We start from the raw sequence: 22,798 nt of genomic DNA, 5'->3' as shown, positions 1-22,798 counted from the left end.
CTCAATGCAATCAAAAGGTATCGTGAGAGAAATAGAGGAGAAGCAAGGATCTTCTTCATCCCTCTTCTACTACAGCTGCTGACCACTTGGGGTCAAATGCACCCAGGAACTTTCCCGAGTCTCGATCAGTTGACTATCCCTGGGGTCAGTGAGCATTGGCAGGCAGCCCCACTTTGTAAGCCTTCACAGCCAGCACTCATAAATGTCCTCTGAATTAGCCCAGCAAGACATTGGTTTCTGAGGCAATTAGACGGGCAACAAAAACAGGCGGGTGACCCCCCCACAACCTGAAAAATGAATGAACAAAACACTTTAAATAGAACTGGATTAAAAGCTATATTTGCATGCCACAGTTCCATCTTTATTTATCAGCTATCAGGAACACCTGGGCAGCGAGCTTTAATTAAGTGTGCTTATTTGTTCCTTCGTGGAAAAAGGTGATGTGTGATTACAATTAGTCGTCATTGCTATTGAGATGTCAGAACCAGCAAGCAGGATGTCAAACGATTTCACGCCTTTCATCTTAGCATTCAATTAAAATCCTAAATAAACACCCTCTCACTCTGTCAACCTCACAGTTACTTTAGAATCACCGGGTGGCGCCCGCAATGGCCGCCTCGCCAACAGTCTGTCTCGCCCCTTCCTTCCTTCGTTGTTGTTGTTTAGTATGTGTTAAATGTATATTTTAGTGTTCTTTAGCTTGTTTTATGTGAGAACAGGATAGGTGACATTTGGGATTCTGACCCTTCTTCAGACTGATATTGATTAGATTTGAGGAGAGAGTAGTTGTGAAGAGGCACTATATTCACTTATTTATTTACCGCAGAGGTCAACCTTATTTGGGAGGACCCACGGATGTTTCCGAAACAGATGTCCTTTCTTTAGATACCCCTGCCATCAGTATATCAGTATGCATTGGAGTGTTCTCTCACTGTATAAACTATCAAAGCTGAGAGCTATTGAAATCCAAGATAACCAGATGTCTGGACTACAGATGAATGAATGGTTATGGGGAACAGGCAGGAAAGTGGAGTTGAGACCAAGCTCAGATCAACCGCGACCTTATTGAATGGAGAGCAGACTTGAGGCTGCCAGGACCAAATGACACTTTTAATCAATAAAAAGCATTGTTTCAAGTTAAACTTTATTTTAAATTTGTGAGCCGAGCCCTCCTATTGCCTCTGATCTTGTGACCTTCTATTTAGTTGGGCAGCTGGAGAAGAGTCAGGAGTGGGAGGACTGCCTGACATGATTTACTTTTCAAACATAAACTGGGCGCAATAGAAATGATAAACAGGAAGATAAGCCATGAGAGGATGCCTGATACAAACCAACTGCTTTATTTCATCGGTCACATTCTCCAGGAAAAATAAACTATTGTCAATGTGTTATGCTGTCAATCAAAAAAAACTTAGATACAAATCCTTTAAACCAAGCAGCAGTTTGAAGTGAATATCCCACAGCTTTATAAGCTCGTAATATATGGTGGTTCTTCTTAGATAATGTATGGGTCGATGTCTTTTGAAGCAGATGATTTGTCCCACGTTCTACATTTTGGAATAGACTCATTGGCAAGAGATAAGGATTTGATTTCTGATTACTGTATTTCCGTACAGAAACTTAATCATGACGACATAGATAAGGTGAATTGCCCTGGGCAATAATATTTTCCCAGGATAGGGGAGTCTTAAATGAGAGGGTAGAGGTTCCTGAGCGAGGGAAGATTTAAACAGAAGCCGAGTGGTAACGTTTTGTTGTTGGCCAAGAATTAGGCAATGGGATAAACGCATTTTTGACTGACATGAACATTATAATTTTCCTAAGTTCATAAGTGATAGGAGAAGAATTAGGCCATTCGGACCATCAAGTCTACTCCGCCATTCAATCATGGCTGATCAATCTCTCCCTCCTAACCCCATTCTCCTGCCTTCTTCTCACACCCATGCTAATCAAGAATCTGTCAATCTCTGCCTTAAAAATATCCACTGATGGCCTCCGCAGCCTTCTGTGGCAATGAATTCCACAGATTCACCACCCTGTGACTAAAGAAATTCATCCTCATCTTCCTAAAGGAACATCCTATAATTCTGAGGCTATGACCTCTGGTCCAAAACTCTCCGACTAGTGGAAACTTATTCTGTGTTCAATGATTCTAGGCGTACTCCACTATAATTTTGTATTTTCAGCTGCCGCAGTAATTTGCTTTCTAGATGTTGAGATTTTTTCCATGTGTGTTGCAGGAACAGAGTAACAAATGTAAAAAGAGTAGCTAATAAATCCAAAAATAAATTTAGGAGAAACATCTATAACCAGAAAATAGTTAAAATGTGGAACTCGTGGACGGGGGGAGTGACTGAGATGAACAGCATGGATATATGTTCATGCAGCAGAGATGAGAAAGAAACTGAATGATGGCAGTGGATGGAGATGGTTTGGTGCAGGGACATGTGCAATATAAAAGCTAGACTGGCTGATATGTTACATTGCTGCATTTACTACATAGCATGACGTTATTGTTTACAATGAGCACCCGAGAAACTTGGTAGGTCAACGCTCTCTCTCTTCATTTAATCTATTTTTCCACTTTCCTTTCGATTTTCCATGTAGGTTGTTAGGGCTGTATCCATGCCCTCCGATGAAGGTTATCTACAAATTGCAGTCATGCTGTGTGTGAAATGAGTCTGACCTGCCCACTGTACTGCCTTAGTGACGTCGATGCACTTTGCAGAAGTGCAATCGCCAAATGGATATCTGCCTGAAGACATGGCTCGCATTCAGGGGGTCAGATGAGGGTTTAAAGGAAGAACTTAAATGAAAGAAGAAAAGAAAAACTTAGGGAGGGATTTTCATGGGATATTTGGAGAACCCTTTGATCAAATGTTCGAACTTACAAAAATCTCTCATACATTTATCAAGTAGTAATAATGATAATATAATGATAACACATTTCATAGGATCCATTAATAACTTGATATTCTATTAATTTAATTGTGGATATTCCTAGGATGATTATTTACTGGTGAAAATTACTGCAAGCATTTGCTGAGTGGTATAATAGAAGCATTTAAGAGGCTTTTGTATAGGCATATGGATGTGCAGGGAATGGAGGGATATGAATTGTGTGCTGGCAGGTAAGAGTTGGCCTTGGCATTATGTTGGGGTGTGAAATTGCAACCTTCACATGGTCCGCCCTGTTTCGACGAATGCAATCAACCTGGCGTGCACACTTAAATAGAACAAGCTGTCCTACAAACTTTAGGCTGTGCACCCCATACACAAGAAGACGCATCATGTTCAGCAGAGACATCGTGGGCCGAAGGGCCTGTTCTTGTGCTGTACTGTTCTATATTTTAATATGGGTAGCTAGAGAAAACGGAATTTTATGTCTTACAGAGAAATCAGCAGGCAGGCAGTTCTCAGGAATGGAAAGCAGGGACTCCTTGCATTGTCACCCTGTCATGAGTGCTCAGCATTGGTTTATGGCCCAAGTAGAATCCAATGTCACCCAAACCAGGCAGAGAAATATAAGTCAGTATTCTCACTCCCATTCCTAACTCCTAGTTGGAACAGAAGAAGCTTCCCCAAGCCAATGCCAGGAGTGGAAATGTGATTTACAACCATCAGTGCTTTCCGGAAAACAAACAGGACAATTTTTGTAAAAATCCTCAGCACAGTTTGGTGCAGAAATTAGTTGTTGTTTTTAAATAAACTGCATTTCCTGAATGTTTTCAGTAAAGTGTGGTTACCTGAGGCTCTGTCTTCGCTTGTGTAACTGGACTCCTTCCCTTGATTTGGGTGGCCCCAGTTGTAACTTGCTCAGATGCCGCCTTCCTAGTTTAATGTCAGAGGAGGAAACAGATTAATTGTTGTTCCTTTCCCACTTGTGATGTTGGGCTGGGTGGAATCGTGAATTGAAGACAAAACACACATTACACTTATTTGCAATTGTGAAATTACAACCTGCAATTTCTTAATGACCAGAGAGGAAAAAAAGTCAAAATGAGATTTCTTAAGACAAGTTTTAAACATTACAGCACCCTATATAAGGTGACCCGACAAACTGAGTTCCACATTCCTGTATGCAAACTCTCAAGGCTGCAGATTGTTTCTGAACTGTGTGGGAAGTAAGAAGGTGTAGGAGTATAAAAAGAGAGTTCCAGAGAATGAGGTTATGATCTTGTAAGGGACATATCACTGGGAAGATAAATGACATAATCTGTCAGTGCAGCAATTGAAAGAGGTCAAGGTTAATCCCCAATACGTTTTTTCAATTCAACTTGTTTAAAGTGCCAACTTGAATCTGTTTCCACCACTGTTCAGGCAGTCGTGTCCAGACCAAGACAATGTCCTACATAAATCAAATTGCCTCATCCCACTTTTCGAGCTGTTGTCAATTAAGCGTTGTCCATTCCTTCAGGTTACTGATCCTCCTGCCAAAGTAAACAGTATTCACTCTTCATGGTCTATCAAAATCTTCATTGATGTGTATGACCTGTGTAGGTCATGCCATACCAATTGGGTAAAAGGTCTTGTATGGTTCAATCAAAGGCACGTGGCTGATAAGAGTTTTATTACCGTACAGATCAATATCAGAAACACAATGCTTCTCGCTTCTTCTAATCGAGTCCACACACACGATTAGAAGTTGTTCAGCCAGAGTTGAACACACTTCTCGGCATCTACATACAATGGCGTCTGTCTTGCGCTTCTTGTGGCGTGGTGGTGGAAAGATGGGTGAAAACAGGGCCGCGACGTGAACGCTCTTTCCTTGACCCCATGCTTCTGGCTATAAATCACACGTTGAGTTCCTCGGTTGTGAGGAGCCACAAGGGCAGAGTTAGGATGATAGTGGGAAACGGGACTGCAGAGAAACGATCAAAGGTGGGTTTTGAAGCGGGCGTAATTTCCATTTCGCCAAATTTCAGACTTTATGGGCAGATACCAGAAATGTTGTGTTCTTGTAGATACTGAGGTGAGGATGAATTCTGTTCCTTCCGATAGAAATGGACCAGTGTTGGAAGGAACTACAGATGCTGGTTTACACCGAAGATAGACACAAAATGCTGGAGTAACTCAGCGGGACAGGCAGCATCTCTGGAGTGAAGGAATTCCTTCTTGTTTGGTTCTTTGGATTTAGGTCGCATGTACTGAGGTACAGTGAATAACTTAGTTTTGCATGCTATCTGATTGTGGAGGTAATTCTCTTGGACTGATTCTGAGCAGGGTCAAAGAGGAGCTCCCTCCCACCAACTGAGTTGGATTTTCATCTGTTATTTCACCCCAAAGTTGTGGACCCTGATGCATGGATATTGCATTTCAGAATGTGACTGACCAGAAGGTACAGTTGGTTTATTTCTGTTTGACATTCACCTGTCAACATCTGGTGTTCACCTGTAAAGCACATGAAGTAAGTCTTATAATAATCTGCATTAGATCTATCGAGTCATTCGTCACAAAAGGAAGATGTTCAGCCCATTGCGTAATGTGATGGAATCAAAGGTACACGTTCACCAAGAGATTTACATGTTACTGTGCAGGCCAATACCAGAAAGACAGGAACACATCATGTTGGAATTCTAGACAGTCAGCTGTTTTTCTCTTTTAAGTCAAGTCAACTTTATTTGTCACATTCACATACAAGATGTAGAGTGAAATGAAAGTGGCAATGCCTGCGGGATTGTGCAAAACAACTGCACAGAACCAGTATTTACATTAAAATGAAGACACAACAATAATGACTCCCTGGTGAGATCAGAGTTTACAGTCCTGACGGCCTGTGGGAAGAAACTCTGTCTCATCCTCTCTGTTTTCGCAGCGTGACAGCAGAGGCGTGTGCCTGACCGTAGCAGCTGGAACAGTCCGTTGCTGGGGTGGTAGGGATCCTTCATGATCTTGCTGGCTCCGGATCTGCACCTCCTGATGTATAGGTCCTGCAGGGGGGGGGAGGAGTGTAGTTCCTATGGTGCATTCGGCTGAACGCACTACTCCCTGCAGAGCCTTCCTGTCCTGGGCAAACCTGTTGCCAAACCAGATCGAGATGTTTCCAGACAAGATGCTTCCTACAGCACCAGAGTAGAAGGATTGAAGGATCCTCAGCGAGAATCTGAATTTCCTCAGCTGCCCGAGGTGGTAAAGGAGCTGCCTTGCCTTTCTCTTCAGTGTGGCAATGTGTGTTGTCCATGTCAGATCCTCTGCGATGTGGACTCCCAGGTATTTTAAGTTCCTTTCTCTTGATATTTATTGAGAGTATGCTGCTTAAAACCAGCGCTAATCCCAATCCCTTAGTGACCAATCATTCTGTAAAACTTATCAAGTTTACACACAGTGAAGAAAGAGAACTTGTTCATGATGTAATTGAAACAAAGGGCAAAATATATGTATTACACACCAGCAGCCATTCTGCTGTTCTTATGAGTGCTAATCATAAAAGCACAAAACAGCCTTATCATACAAATATCCCTTCATCTGTATGTTCAATTACTTCTTAAATATGATGAAGGTTTCTGCCCCTCACACCCATTTCACAGTGTTACCCTTTGGATGTGCAGTCAATGCCAAGAGTCGGGGGGAGGGGAAACCACAGCCTAGCATCGTCACAAATGCTGGCGTTACTCAGCGGGACATGGGTGACGTTTTGGGTCGAGACCCTTCTTCAGCCTGAAGTCGGTCAACAGTCTAAAGATGGGTCTCGACCCGAAACGTCAGCCATTCCATCTATACGGAGATGCTGTCTGTCTCGCTGAGTTACTCCAGTATCTGCAGTTCCTTCCTACACACAGTCTCGGGTCCTTCCACTGCTGGACACTGAGGGGCAGGGTCTGGTGGAGACGCCCCTCAAACAAGGGAAGGGATATCACCCTGGGGGCCACATGAGTGGCAAGAGTACTTGGTATAAGGATAGTTTGCAAATGCTACCGAATGTAACACTAATAAATGTACAGACTGTGAGGACTTTGGAAGAGATTTGGCACTGGTTTGTATCTATTTTTTATTCTAATTAAAGTTTATTTTTTTACAAAAAAGACGCTCTTTCCTCAACTTTTCCAACTCCTCCTGTAAATAACGATATCTGCATGAAACAAAGCATTTTTGACTGTAAAGAATCACTCCCTCATTGCTTTTAACCACAACTGAACTTAAAATCAAATAGCAAGTGACATCAGAAAAGTCACGCCATCTCTTTATAACTGAAGGAATTAAGACAAGAAAATCTCTGTGCAACATAACTCATGGTCATTCATCAGTGAAACTGCCGCGTTATCAAATAACAGTGAAAGAGTAGGCAAGGGTTCTGTGGAATTCTCCACAATAGGAATATCTGGGAATTGTTTGGTCTTTTGGGAATTTCATGTGTATAGCCAGTGGAGGTGTGAAGCCTAAAATTCCTGATCTTGGCCTGTCTTGATCTCAAACACTAGGTGTAGTAGGGAGCTCTGGATTAGTGAAATGCTTTGGGCTTTCCAGTTCCAATAACGTGGTTACAGCCAGAAATCATAGTTCTGTTTATCGTCCCACAGATGTGGACTGACCTGCAGAGTATTTTCAGCGGTTTCTGTTTTTATTTGACTTTCCCTTCCTGGTTGCTACTATTCATGGATATCTAGAGGGAAATATAACTAGGCTTGATTCCCTATTAGCCTCTAAATAGCCTGCGGGGTTATTGTCCTATCCAAGTTGCCCAATGTTCAATAGTTCGATTGGTAAGGAACCAGAAGCCTTTCAACATTTGTGTAGCCTAATTGCCAACATGAGCTTTTATTGCCCAACAAAAGAATAACAGATGGTGGGGCCAGACACCTGGGTTTGATCCTGACCTTGGGGCCTGTCTATGTGGAGTTTGCACATTCTCCCTGTGATCACATCGTTTTTCTCTGGGTGCTCCAGTTTCCTCCCACATCCCAAAGATGTGCAGGTCTGTAGATTAACTGGCCACTGTAAATTGTCCCTTATGTGGATGGGAAGTGGGATAACAGAAGATCAGTGTTCGATCCTGACTACGGGTGCTGTCTGTACAGAGTTTGTACGTTCTCCCTATGACTGTGTGGGTTTTCTCCGAGATCCTATCGGTTTCCTCTCACACTCCAAAGACGTACAGGTTTGTAGGTTCATTGGCTTGGTATAAGTGTCAATTGTCTCTAGTGTGGATAGTGCTAATGTGCGGTCTGTGCGGACTCGGTGGGCCGAATCGCCTGTTTCCACGCTGTATCTCTAAACTAAACTGGGGTCGAAGGGCCTCTTAACTCTAAACAAAAACTAAATGTGAAGCCAAACATATATTTAACAGAGCTATAACTAAACTTTGAATGATCCATTGCATACAAATCAAAGCAACAAAAAAAAGAGGTTCCTCTGTAGATAATGATGTTGATGAAATGACTTGGATATTTACAAATTAAATATATATTTACATTACGTTAAGTAGAGAAAAGGACCAGGTTTACCTGTCATTGTTCCTGTTCATGTCTGTAGAGCTGTGGTAAACATCCAAGCCATCTTGCAAGTGATCTTTTTCCTGTTACCTTTCTGTCCTTTATACAAGTAGAATTATCCAAGTAAACATTACCCCGTTCTGGTTTGTGAGTTTGGTAGTACAGAATGTTCACAACTTATGTGCCTGCTTTGATTTGAGCTGTTTATGATTGCTCATCCCCCGATTAAAGGATTTTTGAGTGGTTCATCAGGAGGCATATGCTGCTGACAACCTATACTCAGTTACACCTTTCAAGTGGTTCCATTTTCAGATGACAAGATGTTGCTTTCAGCATTGATTCTGTCCACGAATCTTAATGTTGGTAAAAATAAAACTCAAATATGTATTAATCGCGTGCTTAAAAAACAAAAATGATCTTAAATGATTCTTAAATGCCCAAATCAACTACAAAGTAAGTGAGTGCCAAAAAAAATAAGGAAATATATCTAGTATCCAAATTCAGGCAATTCTATTAGATGTACAATTTTAAAGTGTCTTTAATTTTCACATTGTCTCCTAAGGCCACGATTCATAGTTTATCAGGAACAGGTGGTTCTGATAGCCCATTCTCACATACCTTTCAAGAGCCCCTGAAGAGATTACAATATATAATGCATTTCGCAACCACAACATTTTACAACCACTTTAGTACTTTTGCAGCTGTCAGCCAAGAGGCATGGCAACAAATCATTGCACAGCGATGCAGTAACAGTAGATCATCTATTTTAGTGATGCTTTTGTAAGGATAAATGATGACCAGGACACTGGGGAGCTCTCTCCTGATCTTCCTGCAATATAGAATAAAGGGTGCCTGGGGACTGAAGACAGTGGAGTGAGTATATGTGGAAGAGAGGGTACAACACGCTCATGTTAATATTATACAGCACAATTGGCACCAACATTTGTAACAAAAATTCTTTGTATCCAATTGAGAGGACAGACAGAGCCTTGGTTTATTGTCTGGTCTTATAGACACAGAGTTGTACAGCTTGGAAGGAGACTCACAGACTTTGCATTGAATATCAAGCACTCGTTAGTCCTACCCTAATCCCAGTTTTAAACTCTCCCCACACTCCCATCAATCTCCCTCCACGGACCACCGCTTATCTAAACACTGTGCTCATTTACAGCAAACATTAAACTAATGTGGAGGCAACCAGATAACTGAGGGAACCCACAAAGTCATAGGGTTATCGTGCAAATCACACAGAGACAGCAGCTCTGGAGGCCAGGATCGTAACCAGGTTACTACAACTGTGAGGTACCCTTGCTGCCAGTTGCTTTAGTACACTGCAGCACCTACTTCATGTCTGGTTAGATCTCGGGAGTGGGATTTGGAGCCGAGAGCAAAGATACTAAAATACTCAGTGTAATTTAGTAAATGCCACCATCAAGAGGCAATGATTTTAATTGAAACCACTTGTTGAACCAACTATTGGGAGAAGAAATTGAGACTGATTAACACCAGCAAGCAAGGATGAATGACCATTTTCTGCTGTCCATTCTTCACAAATCATTGGGCAGCAATTTAATTTCCTGAATCTTGAGTCTGAAAAAGGGTCTCGACCCAAAACATCACCCATTCCTTCTCTCCAGAGATGCTGCCTGTCCTGCTGAATTACTCAGGCATTATGTGGCTGTCTTCTGTTTAAACCAGCATTTGCAGTTCCTTCCTACACAATTTAATTTCCCTATCACGGCTCCACATACCTTGAACTGATGCCTTAAGGCTAATTCAACCCCACAATCCCGCCACCCCCTCCCCACTCTGACATTGTGAACCTAGATTAAATTAGAACTCCCCCTAAACAGGGGGCTTCAGATTAGCAATGCCTGGGGCAACACATGAAAGTCGTGCCTCATCGAAAAGACTGAGAGTAAATAGTGGCCACATCCAACAACACAGAAATGTTCTGGGAAGAGGTGAAGTGAAAATAAGACACCTATACGCACTCATTCATCACTCCTCCAACACCATACCTTTTCTCCACTGCAGCTAGAAATGATACATGTTAGAGAGCAGTCAAGCTACTACAGCCCTCCGACTATCTTTAATTGGAAATTATATTAAAAATATTTTTCTCTCTCCTCTTTCCCCTTATCTAAACCTTAAAACTATTTTATCTTCAAGTTTTCCCATTCCGATGAAATGCCAATTCTGTTTTTTTTTCTTTCTCCACGAATGCTGCCTGATCTGCTGGGTATTTCTTGATTTTTTTTCTGTTTCAATTTTAAATTACAGAACTGGCTTATAAACATTGTAAAGAATTGTTTGGAAAAATAGACTTAGGAAATGGAAAATGGAAATCCTTGGTAGACAAAAATGCTGGAGAAACTCAGCGGGTGAGGCAGCATCGATGGAGCGAAGGAAATAGGCAAAGTTTCCGGTCGAATCCCTTCTTCAGACAGTTTCAAATTGTTTCAGTCTGAAGAAGGGTCTCGACCCGAAACATTGCCTATTCCCTTCGTTCCATAGATGCTGCCTCACCCACTGAGTTTCTCCATCATTTTTGTCTACCTTCGATTTTCCAGCATCTGCAGTTCCTTCTTAAACAAAATGGAAATCCTTGCCAGCTTCTAGCACAATATAGAAACAAGGAACTGAAGATGCTGATTTACAAAAAAAGACACAGATGCTGAAATAACTCAGCTGGTCAGGCAGAATGCCTGGAGAACATAGAGAAGTGAAGAAAGGTCCCGACCCAAAACGTCACCTATCCATGTTCTCTAGGAGCGCTGCTGGACCTACTTAGTTACTCCAGCAGTTTGTGTCCTTTTTTCTGGCACAGTATTTTCATAGTTGAATCAGAAACTTGCAATTAAAGTAATCTGTGCTTGAAATTCCACAATTATTTGCCCGCTCTTCCCTTATTCCATGTGCTGGAAAAACCAGCGCATTTAGCAGGGCTTGTATTCCACGGCCTGTCAACGGAAATAGCTGTCTGTCAAATGCAAGTCTTCCCCTTTTAATTACCTTCATAACGTTATTTTAGTTGTGGCAGTATGTTTCAAACAAATACAACAAATGTGATGTCCAACCAGAATTTTAATGCTTTAGCTTACTATTTTAATTTAATTATTCAGACATGATAGAAAAGGCTTCAAACGGGTTCTATTTTGACAGGTTATGTGGCTATATATATATAATATGCTGTGTGTGGGGTGTGTGTTTGTGTGTATTTATATATACTGTATTAAACTTTAAAGTACATTTCAACTATTATTGCTTTTAAGTGGCGATTACTTTCCTTTGAAAGTACCTCCTGCATTGCCAAAGCCTTTTGCAGACAGCTCCAATTGTTTAATTTGAAACTCTCTGAATGCTGCTCTCCTCAGGTCGGTCCAACTCTTGGGTCATGTGGGATCGATTCCACATTAGACAGTATTCCTGCAAAGTCTCTCAAAGCTTCCAGTTCAAAGTCTATATAAGAGTTTCTCCCTTTTAGCCATGGGATCTGTTCCAGCTGAGTAACCACACTGAGCGAATGATCGAGGAGACGTTCCACCATGTCGAGCTTCTCCCCAGTGTTGTAATCTTCCAAAAATATCTTCAGATTGGAAAGGTTTTCTTCCAGCTGATAAAACATTTGGACGTAGTGATTTAATTGGTCAGCATCTTCCCATTCAGATTCTGCCATGGCCAATTCTTTGTCCTCAAAGGAATATTTGTCTAGTTCAGCTTTGTCATCGTTGGGGGACGGGTTTCCAGACAGTTGGCCATTGAGTTCCTTTAGTACAGTGCTGCTGAGGTTAAGGATCCGAAGCAAAATGTGTTCACTCATCTGAAGTTCTTTCTTTCTGTTTACTGTAAATTCCATTGGTGCTGTCGCCACCATTTTATCAAGTTTTTCCATAAGCACTGAGAGCCTGTGCTCGTGTCCATGCGCAGAGGCTGCAGACATTATTTCCGCTGTCTTATTAGCTAATAACTCGTTCTGCAAATAATTATTAATCTCCTCTGCCATCTGGGTAGGCGAATCATTGGGTTCAGGTTCTCCCTTGGCCGTAATGGTTTTAGGTACACTTTGCGTTACAGGTCTTACTGTAACACTGACATTATTATTAGCCTGCGATGCGTTAACAACATCCAAAATCCCAACAAGAACAAGCCTTTCATTTGTCGACTTGGTCTCTTTACCTGAAGATTCTTTTATAGTGACTTTCTGCGGGAGGTGGTGAAGTAAGGACTTGCCATTGACTATTTTTAGAATGCTTCCATTTAGGTATATTTTTTGTAATATGCTGTTGATTTTGGATGGCTTCTTCAGGTTGTTTTCTTGTGCTTTACCATTCTGTGTGTCGTGGGTTACTGCACTGGTGGTGTTTAACTCCGCTACATTTTTTATGGGAATGCCCTTAACTAAATTGACAAAAGTCTTGAACTGCTTTGGCGTAAGTTCTAGTACTTCACTTTGATTCTGTGCGGCACCATCTTGCAAAGTATGACCTGGCAGAAATATGACAATAAAATTCATTTTTAGCAAGGATACAATTAAAATGATCAATACATATGAATCTTTTCACTCAAACAATCAGAAACTATCATGCCAATATTTTGCTAATTACTGACTTGTTAAAAAAACACTGGATGTAAGCAGTAGCAACTTGCATTTATATTTCATCTTCAACATTTCTCAATGTTCTTGTCAGAGTGTTATCAGGCAAAAATAATCCCAATGATGTGGTCAAGCTTTTTGACTAATGATGGAGTTTTCATGGAATATATCATTGGAGGAATGAAAGGTACAGAGTTGTATGGAGGAAATTCTAGAGTCTTGAAAGCTGAAAGTACAACCACCTGTGGTGGGACAAAAATAAATCAGAATGGCATTAGAGGCCAGCTTTGGAGCAATGCCGACTCGGCAGAGAATAAAAAGGCTGCAGAAGAAAACAGAGATGGACTGTGGAGAGATTTGGAAACAAGAATATAAATTATAAAGTTGTTGGACTAGATGGTACCCGACTAATGGAATAGTAAAAATATAGCCTATTGAGGTTTTACATGCACACATCCATCCATTTGGCAGAGGGGGCCACCAAGAACAAGGAGGGACCCAGCGGGGGTGATGGGGGATGTGAGTTGTACACCGAGAACAAAGAGGGACTATCGGAACTTTAATGAGTACTTTTGTAACTTTATAACTAAAGAATTTCACTGTACCTAGGTACATATGGCACTAATATATTATTGATTGAACTGATTCGTTGAATCGTTGAAGGATGAGGTACAAGGGACAACACAGTGGTGCATCGGGTGGAATTGGTACCTCACAGATCCGCAATCTGTGTTCCAATCTCCAGTGCTGTCTCAGTCTCAGTATGTAGTTTGCACCTTCTTCCCCTCACCATGTCGATTCCTTCCCACTTTCTAAAAAAATGGTGCTGGAATAATTGCCTAATGTAAATTGTCCCTAGTGTAGAGGTGAGTAGTAAAACCTAAGGCGAGTTGAAGTAAACATGAAGATATTAAGAAGTAGGAACAAAGAACTGCATTACCGGCACATCACTGGTACTGTCCACCCCACCATCAAAGGGATGGCTCAGAAAGGACCCACACCACCCTGGCCACATTCTCATTTCACTTGTGCCATCAAGAAGGTATAGGAGTCTGAAAACTGCAATGCCCAGTTTCAGGATCAGCTTCTTCTAACAACCAACAGGTTATTGAATATTATGAACTCCAACTAAACTTCGATCTAGGAACTATCTTGATTGCACTAGGACTTGTAGCTTTGTTTTGTTTTGCCCTATATTGAGGTTTTTATTTATTTAAATTAAATATGTTATCTATTGGATACCGTGTTTAGAAACTTGCTGAGCTGCTACAAGTAAGAATTTCATTGTTTCGTTCAGTACATATGACAATTAAAGACTCTTAACTCTTGACTGAAAAATTAAGATAGAATAGAGCTGAATTTGTATAGATACATGCTTGATGGTCAGCATGGCCTCAGTGAACCTGTTTCTATGTGGTGTTAATCTTTGACTGGCTTGGAAAATGCAGGAGTGGTGGATGAACATGCTCATAGACATTAGAACAGAAGCACCTGAATTTTGGTTGGGTTCAGGCAGAATTGTGTGCAGGACTTTACATTTCCCAGGTCTAACAGGACTTGCTCGCACAACCTTAATGTTATGGTGTGGATGGATGTGTGCGTTTAGAACCTCAACAGGCTATATGGGATGGAATCATTAGTTTCCCCATCTGGTGCACACACCCGAGAGGTTTATTAAGAATAGACAATGAGTGAAATAGTCACATTTAAAGATAACAGAGATAGTGATTAAATTTTCAGCTGCAAATAAACTGAAACCATACAGGTGCTAATAAAAGGTTAGAGTCACAAGCGTTAGCTCATGTTCTGGCTGTGAAGAAGCTGGTTTGATCTTCAAGGGAGGTCGGTAAAGATAATGAACCATTGGTTAAAGGACAGAGCTTGAGGCAAGTTATAATGACAATAGCTCTGGTCTTCTCAAAATTTTAATGGGAAATAGCATCCAAAAGACAACCAAAGCCTGTAAAGTTAACCTTTGGCATAGCTTGCTGACTGACAATGGTCTGAAGTAATTAACTGGTGAACAATACCTTGTTTAACATGTTATGCAAAGATACTCTGTATTATGGAATTCACTGTTTTTTATTTTTGACAACTAAGCATCTGTTTGGCATGCGTAACCCCCACGTTTGGTGGCCATTTAGAATCTGTGGCCTCTCATGGAATTGGCCCAGTTGGAAGACATTGGTGAGGTTGGAGCTTCACGGCTCCACAAGAGACACTATAGACAGGGATGAAGGACAACCACAAGCGAGATTGGGGTGGGTGGAGTTGCATAGACCAAGGTTACATCTGTGCATTGGCTGATCTTGATTCACCAATGTGTTGTTACTGTGGGCATAGGTCACTGGGTCAAAGGTAAGATTGATACAAGTGATGGCGGGTCCCAATCTATCTCTCTACTTTGAAGATCTGGTTGTCCACTGAGTATCTAATGATGGTCATTCCCAGGGCAACTTAGTCTAATTTCTCCCACAGAGCTCTAAAGGCTGAGCGACAGGGAAAAGCATCAATGGATGCCTAAACTGCACGGAAATCATCGTTTAAAAATCCAGTGGAACTTTTTAAAGTAGTTGGAACTTAGTCCAGAAATAGTTGCAACCTCATTCCTTGCTGAAGAAATCTCTCAGGTGCAATACATTGTAAGCAAAGTGCCATACAGTTGACTTTCTGGGTCAACATTTCTATTGCTTGGTGTTACGACCCTATTGCAGTCATTATGCTACTCATTCTGATTGATGTTATAATGAAATAGTTTCACCTTTTTCTTCATTGAAATCACTTATAGCATGAAGTAACGCCATCTCAAATATCATCGATGAGATATTAATATCCTGGAAAAGATTTTAAAAAGTTGCAAGAATTAAAGCTATTTTCTAATACTGGAACCATTCTTCGTACTCAAGTAAGAGCAGAATTGGTGAATAAAAAGTTACACAACAGCACAACAATCATCCTGAATCTATACAATGTATAAACATACACAGTCCACATATGAGAATATATTTTTACAGGCATCCTGTCCAAACTTAGATCACAGAAATATACCATGTAGCTAAATGTCAATGATACTTTATTGCCATGTGAACCTAGGTACAGTGAAATGCTTTGTTTTGCAAACAACCTGGTAAAATCATGTCACCTTGGCAGTACACAAGGGGCATCATGTTTTGGCGCTGACAAAGATGCAAAAGATCACCAAACAGTCCCTATCTACTGCCTGCTGTTGTACGTAGTCAACATGCTGATCGGTTGAAGGCTTACAAATGCACTTTACTCCGGGGTGCAGAGATCACATGGAGATGGGACAATCTTTGGTCCACTGTTTCACTGCTGTGGTAACTTGTTCCCTGCATCAAACCTGACAGCAAAAATGGGTTCACAGCACGATGTCTTCAACTGTTTATTTTTAAACCAATTGTAACCATGCCAAGTTTAACCAACCAAGAGTGGGTGGAGAGGAAGTGGAGACAGACACACGCACATGCAGGGAATAGAGGGGTACACCTCCATGCAAGACGTCATGGTCAGTACAGTTACAGTGGGCTGAAGGGCCTGTTTCTGCTTTGTCCAGGTCTATATTAGAAGGTGCCAGTTGGATTCTTCCTGGCATGGCAGTGCCTGTAAGCTCCCTTCCCCCTCCTGCATGTCATCCTCTCAAAGAATGACAGGCTTGAACTTTAATTCAGTCTCTTGTTCTTAGCCGAGTGCAGGTTCCATGGTGTGACGGTCCATGTGAGTGCCTCACGCCAACTATCCCCTTACCTTTCAGCAAACCTTTACATTTTCCCAGGTTTACATAACACCATGGTACATTCGGGCAAACTGTACATAGTACTAGAAACATAGAAACGTAGAAAATAGGTGCAGTAGTAGGCCATTCAGCCCTTCGAGCCAGCACCGCCATTCAATATGATCATGGCTGATCATCCAAAATCAGTACCCCGTTCCTGCTTTTCCCCCATATCCCTTGATTCCGTTAGCCCAAGGAGCTAGATCTAACTCTCTCTTGAAAACATCCAGTGAATTGGCCTCCACTGCCTTCTGTGACCGAGGAACAGGAGTAAGCCTTTCAGCACTTTGAGTCGGTTCCAAGGGGCCGTGAGGTTATGCATTTGGCAACAGATACTCTCCTTTGCCACATAGCAAAAACATCAGAACTTTTGAGGGAATTGGAAATCTGAGAAATAAAACATAAAACACTGGAAATCCCCAGGGCAAGAAACTTTTGCAGAAAGAGATAAAGAGTTAATGTTTCAGGTCAATGACCTGTCATTACAAGTTCAAGTATTCAGACTTCTTATTCAAACTAACTATTTTCTTTAGAATATTCTACCTCACCTCCAAAAGCTCCTTGCTGAGTTCCCACTTTCACACTCATATCAAACACCACCTACCTACGCTGTGGCAGTCTATGGATCAATTACAGGAATCTACAGCCACCTCTGAACACACAGAACGGGATTTTAAAAAAAAATCATTTTTCTGATGGTATTGCCAATTATGAATTTCACCACAGTGCAAGGTTGAGTAAAAAAAAAAAGAAAATCCTAGTCAAAAAGCACAGAAACAGACCCTTCAGCCCAACTATTATCTATCAATATTAACCCAATTCCCAGAGTTTGGGCCATAGCCTCATAATCGGAAGAAGGGTCCTTACCCAAAACATCACCCATTCCTTCTCTCCAGAGATGCTGCCTGTCCCGCTGAATTACTCCAGCTTTTTGTGTCTATCTGCATAGTGCTTGTCTAGTTCGCCTTAAATATGGAGACACAAGAAACTGTAGCAGTTGGAATATGGAGCAAAAACAATTTTGGGATGATGCTAGAACCTACGCAAAGTTCTGATGAAGGGTCTCAACCTGAATCTCAACAATTCCTTTCTCTCACAGAGCCAGAGAACCAGGTTCTATCCTGTCTATGTGAAGTTTGCACGTTGTCCCTATGACCACACGTGTTTATTCCAGGCGCTCCAGTTTCCAATCACATCCCAAAGACGTGCAGATTTGTAGGTTTATTGGTCTCTGTAAAAATTGCCCTTAATGTGTAGGAAGTGGATAAGTGGGAAAACACAGAACTAGTATGAACAGGTGATCGATGGTCGGCATGGATTTGGTAAGGCAAAAAAACTGGCTTCTCTAAACTAAATAAATGTTGTGTCGCTAAACTAAATAAATGTGGCTCAATCCACTGTTTTTTTCCAGCAGATTGTTTTTTGGTGCTTAAAATATGAATATAAGTTTTATTAATCTATTACTGCAAATAATGTAATGATTCAAACATAATGTTGCTTTTCTCTAAAACCACTGATCATTTCCCCACAACTATTACCCAATTACTTATCCACTTTCTCTCTTGTTCTCTAATGTTCCCTCTTTACCATTTTTAGTTTAGTGATACAGCGTGGATACAGGTCCTTCGGCATACTGAGTCCACACGGACCTGCGATCCCTGCACACTTACACTATCCTACATACACTATGGACAATTTTACATTCATACTAAGCCAATTAACCTGCAAGCCTGATTTGGGGGGTGGGGGGGGGGGGGGGGAAGAACCGGAGTACCCGGTTCACGCAGGTCACGGGAAGAATGTACAAACTCTGTACAGACAGCACCCGTAGTCAGGATCGAACCCGGGTCTCTGGCGCTGTAAGGTAGCAACTCTACCGCTGCGCCACCATGCCACCTTGTGTTAGGAAGTACAGTACTTCTATATTCAAAAGATGAGAGACATTTGGAACTCACTGCCATCAAACAACTAGTGACGCTCGATCAACTACTAATAAAATCTGATAGATTTTTGTTAACTAAATATGTTACATAAGTAAGACTAATATGCAGGATTGGGTCACAATGGCAGAGCAAATATAAGCACAAAAATAGTGCTGACCCTATGCTGATGTTCCCATTATTTTTCTCAGTTTTCACCTCCACTCACAATCTACAAGTTATTTAAAACCATCGATATGAAATGCAGTGTCTTTTGATTGAGAATACTAGGATCCGGTCAAAGGCTCAGAAAACTACCAAAAACTTCAAGAGTCAAGAGAGTTAAATTATCATATGTGTCAGCAACAAACCAATTAAATTATTACTTGCTGCAGCTCAGCGGGCCCATTAAAAGGATAAAGGGTAAAGGACATTTATTGTCACATACACCAATTGGTGCAGTGAAATTTGAGTTACCATGTAGCACACAAATAAGAGAAACACAACACTATAGAATTTAACATTAAATATGAAAAACATCCCCCACAGTGGAATCACCATTTCTCTGAGGGAAGGCAACAAAGTTCAGTCATCTTCCCCTTGTTCACCCGTGGTCGGGGCCCTATAAATGCAGTAATGTGCAGATAAATACATAATAACCAATAATATAATAAATAACATGTATGTAGATCAACTGAGTGGCCACAAGGGTCTGGCTTGCAAGAGTTCATTCACATACAAACATTAATATGGACTCTTGTTGATAATCCAAACTAATATCCTCCCTTCACCCATCATCATGTGGTCTTCATATCATCGCTAATTTTAAACTTAGGGGTGCTTCAATTGGCTGCTGTGTGCCCCATGTAACAGTGACTGTAAATCAGAAGGATTGCATTAGCTGTGTACCACTTTGAGATGTCCTCACTGAATGGCAGGTTTAAACTAAGGTTTGTCAAGAGGTGGCAGGAAGTTAGAACTAATTTGCAAGTGAACTCATGGGAAGGCAGCATTCGAGATGGGTGACCTTAATTCACCAAACTAATCTGCTTGCTTCGTCACCATCCAACCTTACCAAGCGACTGGGAGCACCCCTAGTCTCTAGACCTTCTTTGATTCTCTGCTTCTTTTGGATGATAAAATTAAACATTGTCTGTCAGTTCAGGTAATATTAATTACCCAATGCACTGTTTAGTGAAGACAAGGGAGTCTAATCAAACGCCAGCACTCTCACCATGAACGGATTCCAAAAACAGACAATTTATGGAATCTTACATAATATGCAGAATGAATGCAAGCTGTTACTACAGAATGCTCGGTGTAAACGTGATTATTGTTTATTGTGTTGGCAAGAATAAATCCTGATTTGAGGTCAATCAGTTGGAGCGAATCAGCTCACTGTAACCACTGGATGGCAGTAAACGCACAAAAATACTTAAACACTGCAACCTCCATCAAGCATTGCAAGCTTTTCGACAGGCTGGCTGGTGTACATCTCATTTGTACAGCATTCAACATTGCTACCTTCGGAGGCTGTAAAAACAACCAAGCATATTGCCTGTTTCTCCCTTCTCTGTGCCACCATGAAGTAATGATGGGGAAATGGACTAATTCTGTACTGCGCTGTGTAACTGGAACTGACTAATCCTTCATGCGTTTTAGATTCTTTAATCCTTTCTTAAATTTATATTAATAAGTGAATTTATTCACCTTCACATTATACAGAATCCAAAAGCATAGAGACAAGCCATTTGATTCAATAAGTCTATACAGAGTTTGCATGTTCTCGCTGTGATCATGTGGGTTTTCTCCAGGTGCTCCGGTTACTTCCCACCTTCCAAAACCGAGCAGGTCTGTAGGTTACTTGGCTTCTGTAAAATTGTCCTCAAATGTGTAGGATAGAATTAGTGTATGGGTGATCACTGGTCAGCGCCAGTGGGCTGAAGGGCCCATTTCCTTCACTGTATCTCTAAACTAAACTAATACCGCAATAACCATGAGGCACCCATTTATACTAATCTCATTTTATTCTCTGCATTCCCATCAATTTATTTCGGATCCTAACACTGATCCACACCCTTTGTCCAATTTACAATGGTCAATTTACAACATGCCTTTTGCTGCATGCCTTTGGGATGTGGAAATTGAGGTTCCTGGGGAAAATCCACACAGTCACGGCAAGAACATGCAAACCCCACACTGACAGCCAAGAGGCCAAGGTTGGACCCGGGTCATTGGAGCTGTGAGGCAGCAGCTTTACCAGCTACATTACTGTGGTACCGTATGGCTTCATCGTTCAAACATAGTAGTCTAATCTAATTTTTGATAAAAGATATTTACCTTGGATCATTTACACTTTTCAAATCCACCCCAGAGCTTTAATTCAGATGATTTAAGTTTCTGCTTACAAAGGTTGTTATACTGCAATGTAACTAGTTTACTAACATCACTCTTCTCCCTCCTTAAAAAAAACTGGAAAGACTTGCTGAACTAGCATGTTAACCGTGAAATATAAATTATCCAAAACTCCTCCTGTTCAACAATATTCCCTGGCATTCGTTACACTGCTGGAGAACGTGCTAATGCATGTAGACTGCAAGGTGAAGACGAACAAATGATCATAACTAAATGTGATGCTTCTGAGGAGCAACACTTGTAATGTATAACTGACCTATGAAGCGTTTCTCCGAAATGGAGTATAAATGGTTGTGATTAAAACAAAAATCAGCAACATTTTAAAATATTGGCAAAAATTTAATAGCTACTGATAACCTGAAATAACAATAAAATTCATATACAGCAAATTCTTCTGTTTAGTTCCCGTAGTTTGCAATATCATGTTCTATTTTTTCTTCAGAAATTTAAAATAATCAATCAAATTTCTAAAGTCATCTCTAAAGTTTAAATGTTTCATCGAACTTTCTTGAGTTACAAAAATACCTCTTCCACAACGAGTGAAGAACAAAACATGCCACAAGTTCCTAAATTACATGATAAATATCATTGTTTTCATTCTGGAAGCATTTATCATAGGCAAGTAGTGACCATAGGCAAGTAGTGACCATTGAATAAACGTCCCAAATATTTAACATGAGAGGTAAATGGAACAGGAAAGAATTAATACGTTTTCATTTTATGATATCTTTCACAATTTGAGGATGGGCCAAAGTGGAATGAAGTGTTTCAGAAATCTATTAATTGTTATAATACAGGAAAAACATATCGCAAATAAACCATTGCTCTTTGGGATGTGTTATTATCGAGGTTTAAGTCGCTTTGCAGGTTCTAAAACAATAAAATGAATGGCTTGGTAATCTGACATTTTTACAGTTTGTGAAGACATCCATGTTGTTCCTCAGAAGCATCATATTTAGTTATGATGATTTGTTCGTCTTTACCTTGCAGTCTACATGCATTGGCACGTTCTCCAGCAGTGTAACAAATGCCAGGGAATATTGTTGAACAGGAGGAGTTTTGGATAATTTATATTTCATGGCTAACATGCTAGTTCAGCAAGTCTTTCCAGTTTTTTTAAGAAGAGTGATGCTAGTAAACTAGTTCCCCTGCAGTCTAACTCTGTCCTAAAATTGTTAACTTCACCCAGAGTTAATTTTAGCATCTTGCAGAAAGAATGAGAACTCTAATAGTGTAGCATTCTATCAGTGCTGTAATGATAGATCAGTCTACACACTGCGATGATAACGTTCCTAGGTTCAATTAAATTACAATCTTATTGTAATGGAATATTTTTGTCATGAAAATTTTCCATATGAATAGTTTGATTTTATTTTTAGTTAGTACATAGATAGGAAAGTTTGGGTGGGAAAGATAGGGTAGGTGCACATAGGCTTTTTACCCAGAATAAAGGAATCATGAATGAGGGGACAAAGATTTAATAGGAACCTGAGGGTAACTTATTCACACAGAGGGTAGTGGATATATGGAACAAGCTGACAGAGGAGATTGGGCCAGGTACATGAATTGTAAAGGTTTAGAAGGATATGGGCCAAATGCATGCAGGTGGGACTAGTGTAGATAGGCCATATTGGTCGGCATGCGC

At 40.8% G+C, this 22,798-nt stretch overlaps 1 protein-coding gene across 1 annotated transcript in view; it reads right to left on the bottom strand.

Moving 5' to 3' along the window:
* Nucleotides 1–11,498: 11,498 nt before the first annotated feature.
* LOC129712749 (uncharacterized) overlaps nt 11,499–22,798 on the bottom strand; it is a 36,682-nt gene continuing 25,382 nt past the window's right edge. Inside the window, exons 3-4 of the mRNA XM_055661449.1 lie at nt 15,788–15,860; nt 11,499–12,917 (exon numbers count right to left, since the gene is read on the bottom strand). Of these exons, the coding sequence (XP_055517424.1) occupies nt 11,803–12,917; nt 15,788–15,842 (1,170 nt within the window). The 5' untranslated portion in view covers nt 15,843–15,860 and the 3' untranslated portion in view covers nt 11,499–11,802. The remainder of the gene's footprint in view (nt 12,918–15,787; nt 15,861–22,798) is intronic.

This window comes from Leucoraja erinacea, chromosome 33 (genome assembly GCF_028641065.1).
Source record: "Leucoraja erinacea ecotype New England chromosome 33, Leri_hhj_1, whole genome shotgun sequence".
Lineage (NCBI taxonomy): Eukaryota > Metazoa > Chordata > Chondrichthyes > Rajiformes > Rajidae > Leucoraja > Leucoraja erinaceus.
Note: the sequence above shows the minus strand (reverse complement) of the source record. Positions and strands in the feature narration are given on the sequence as shown.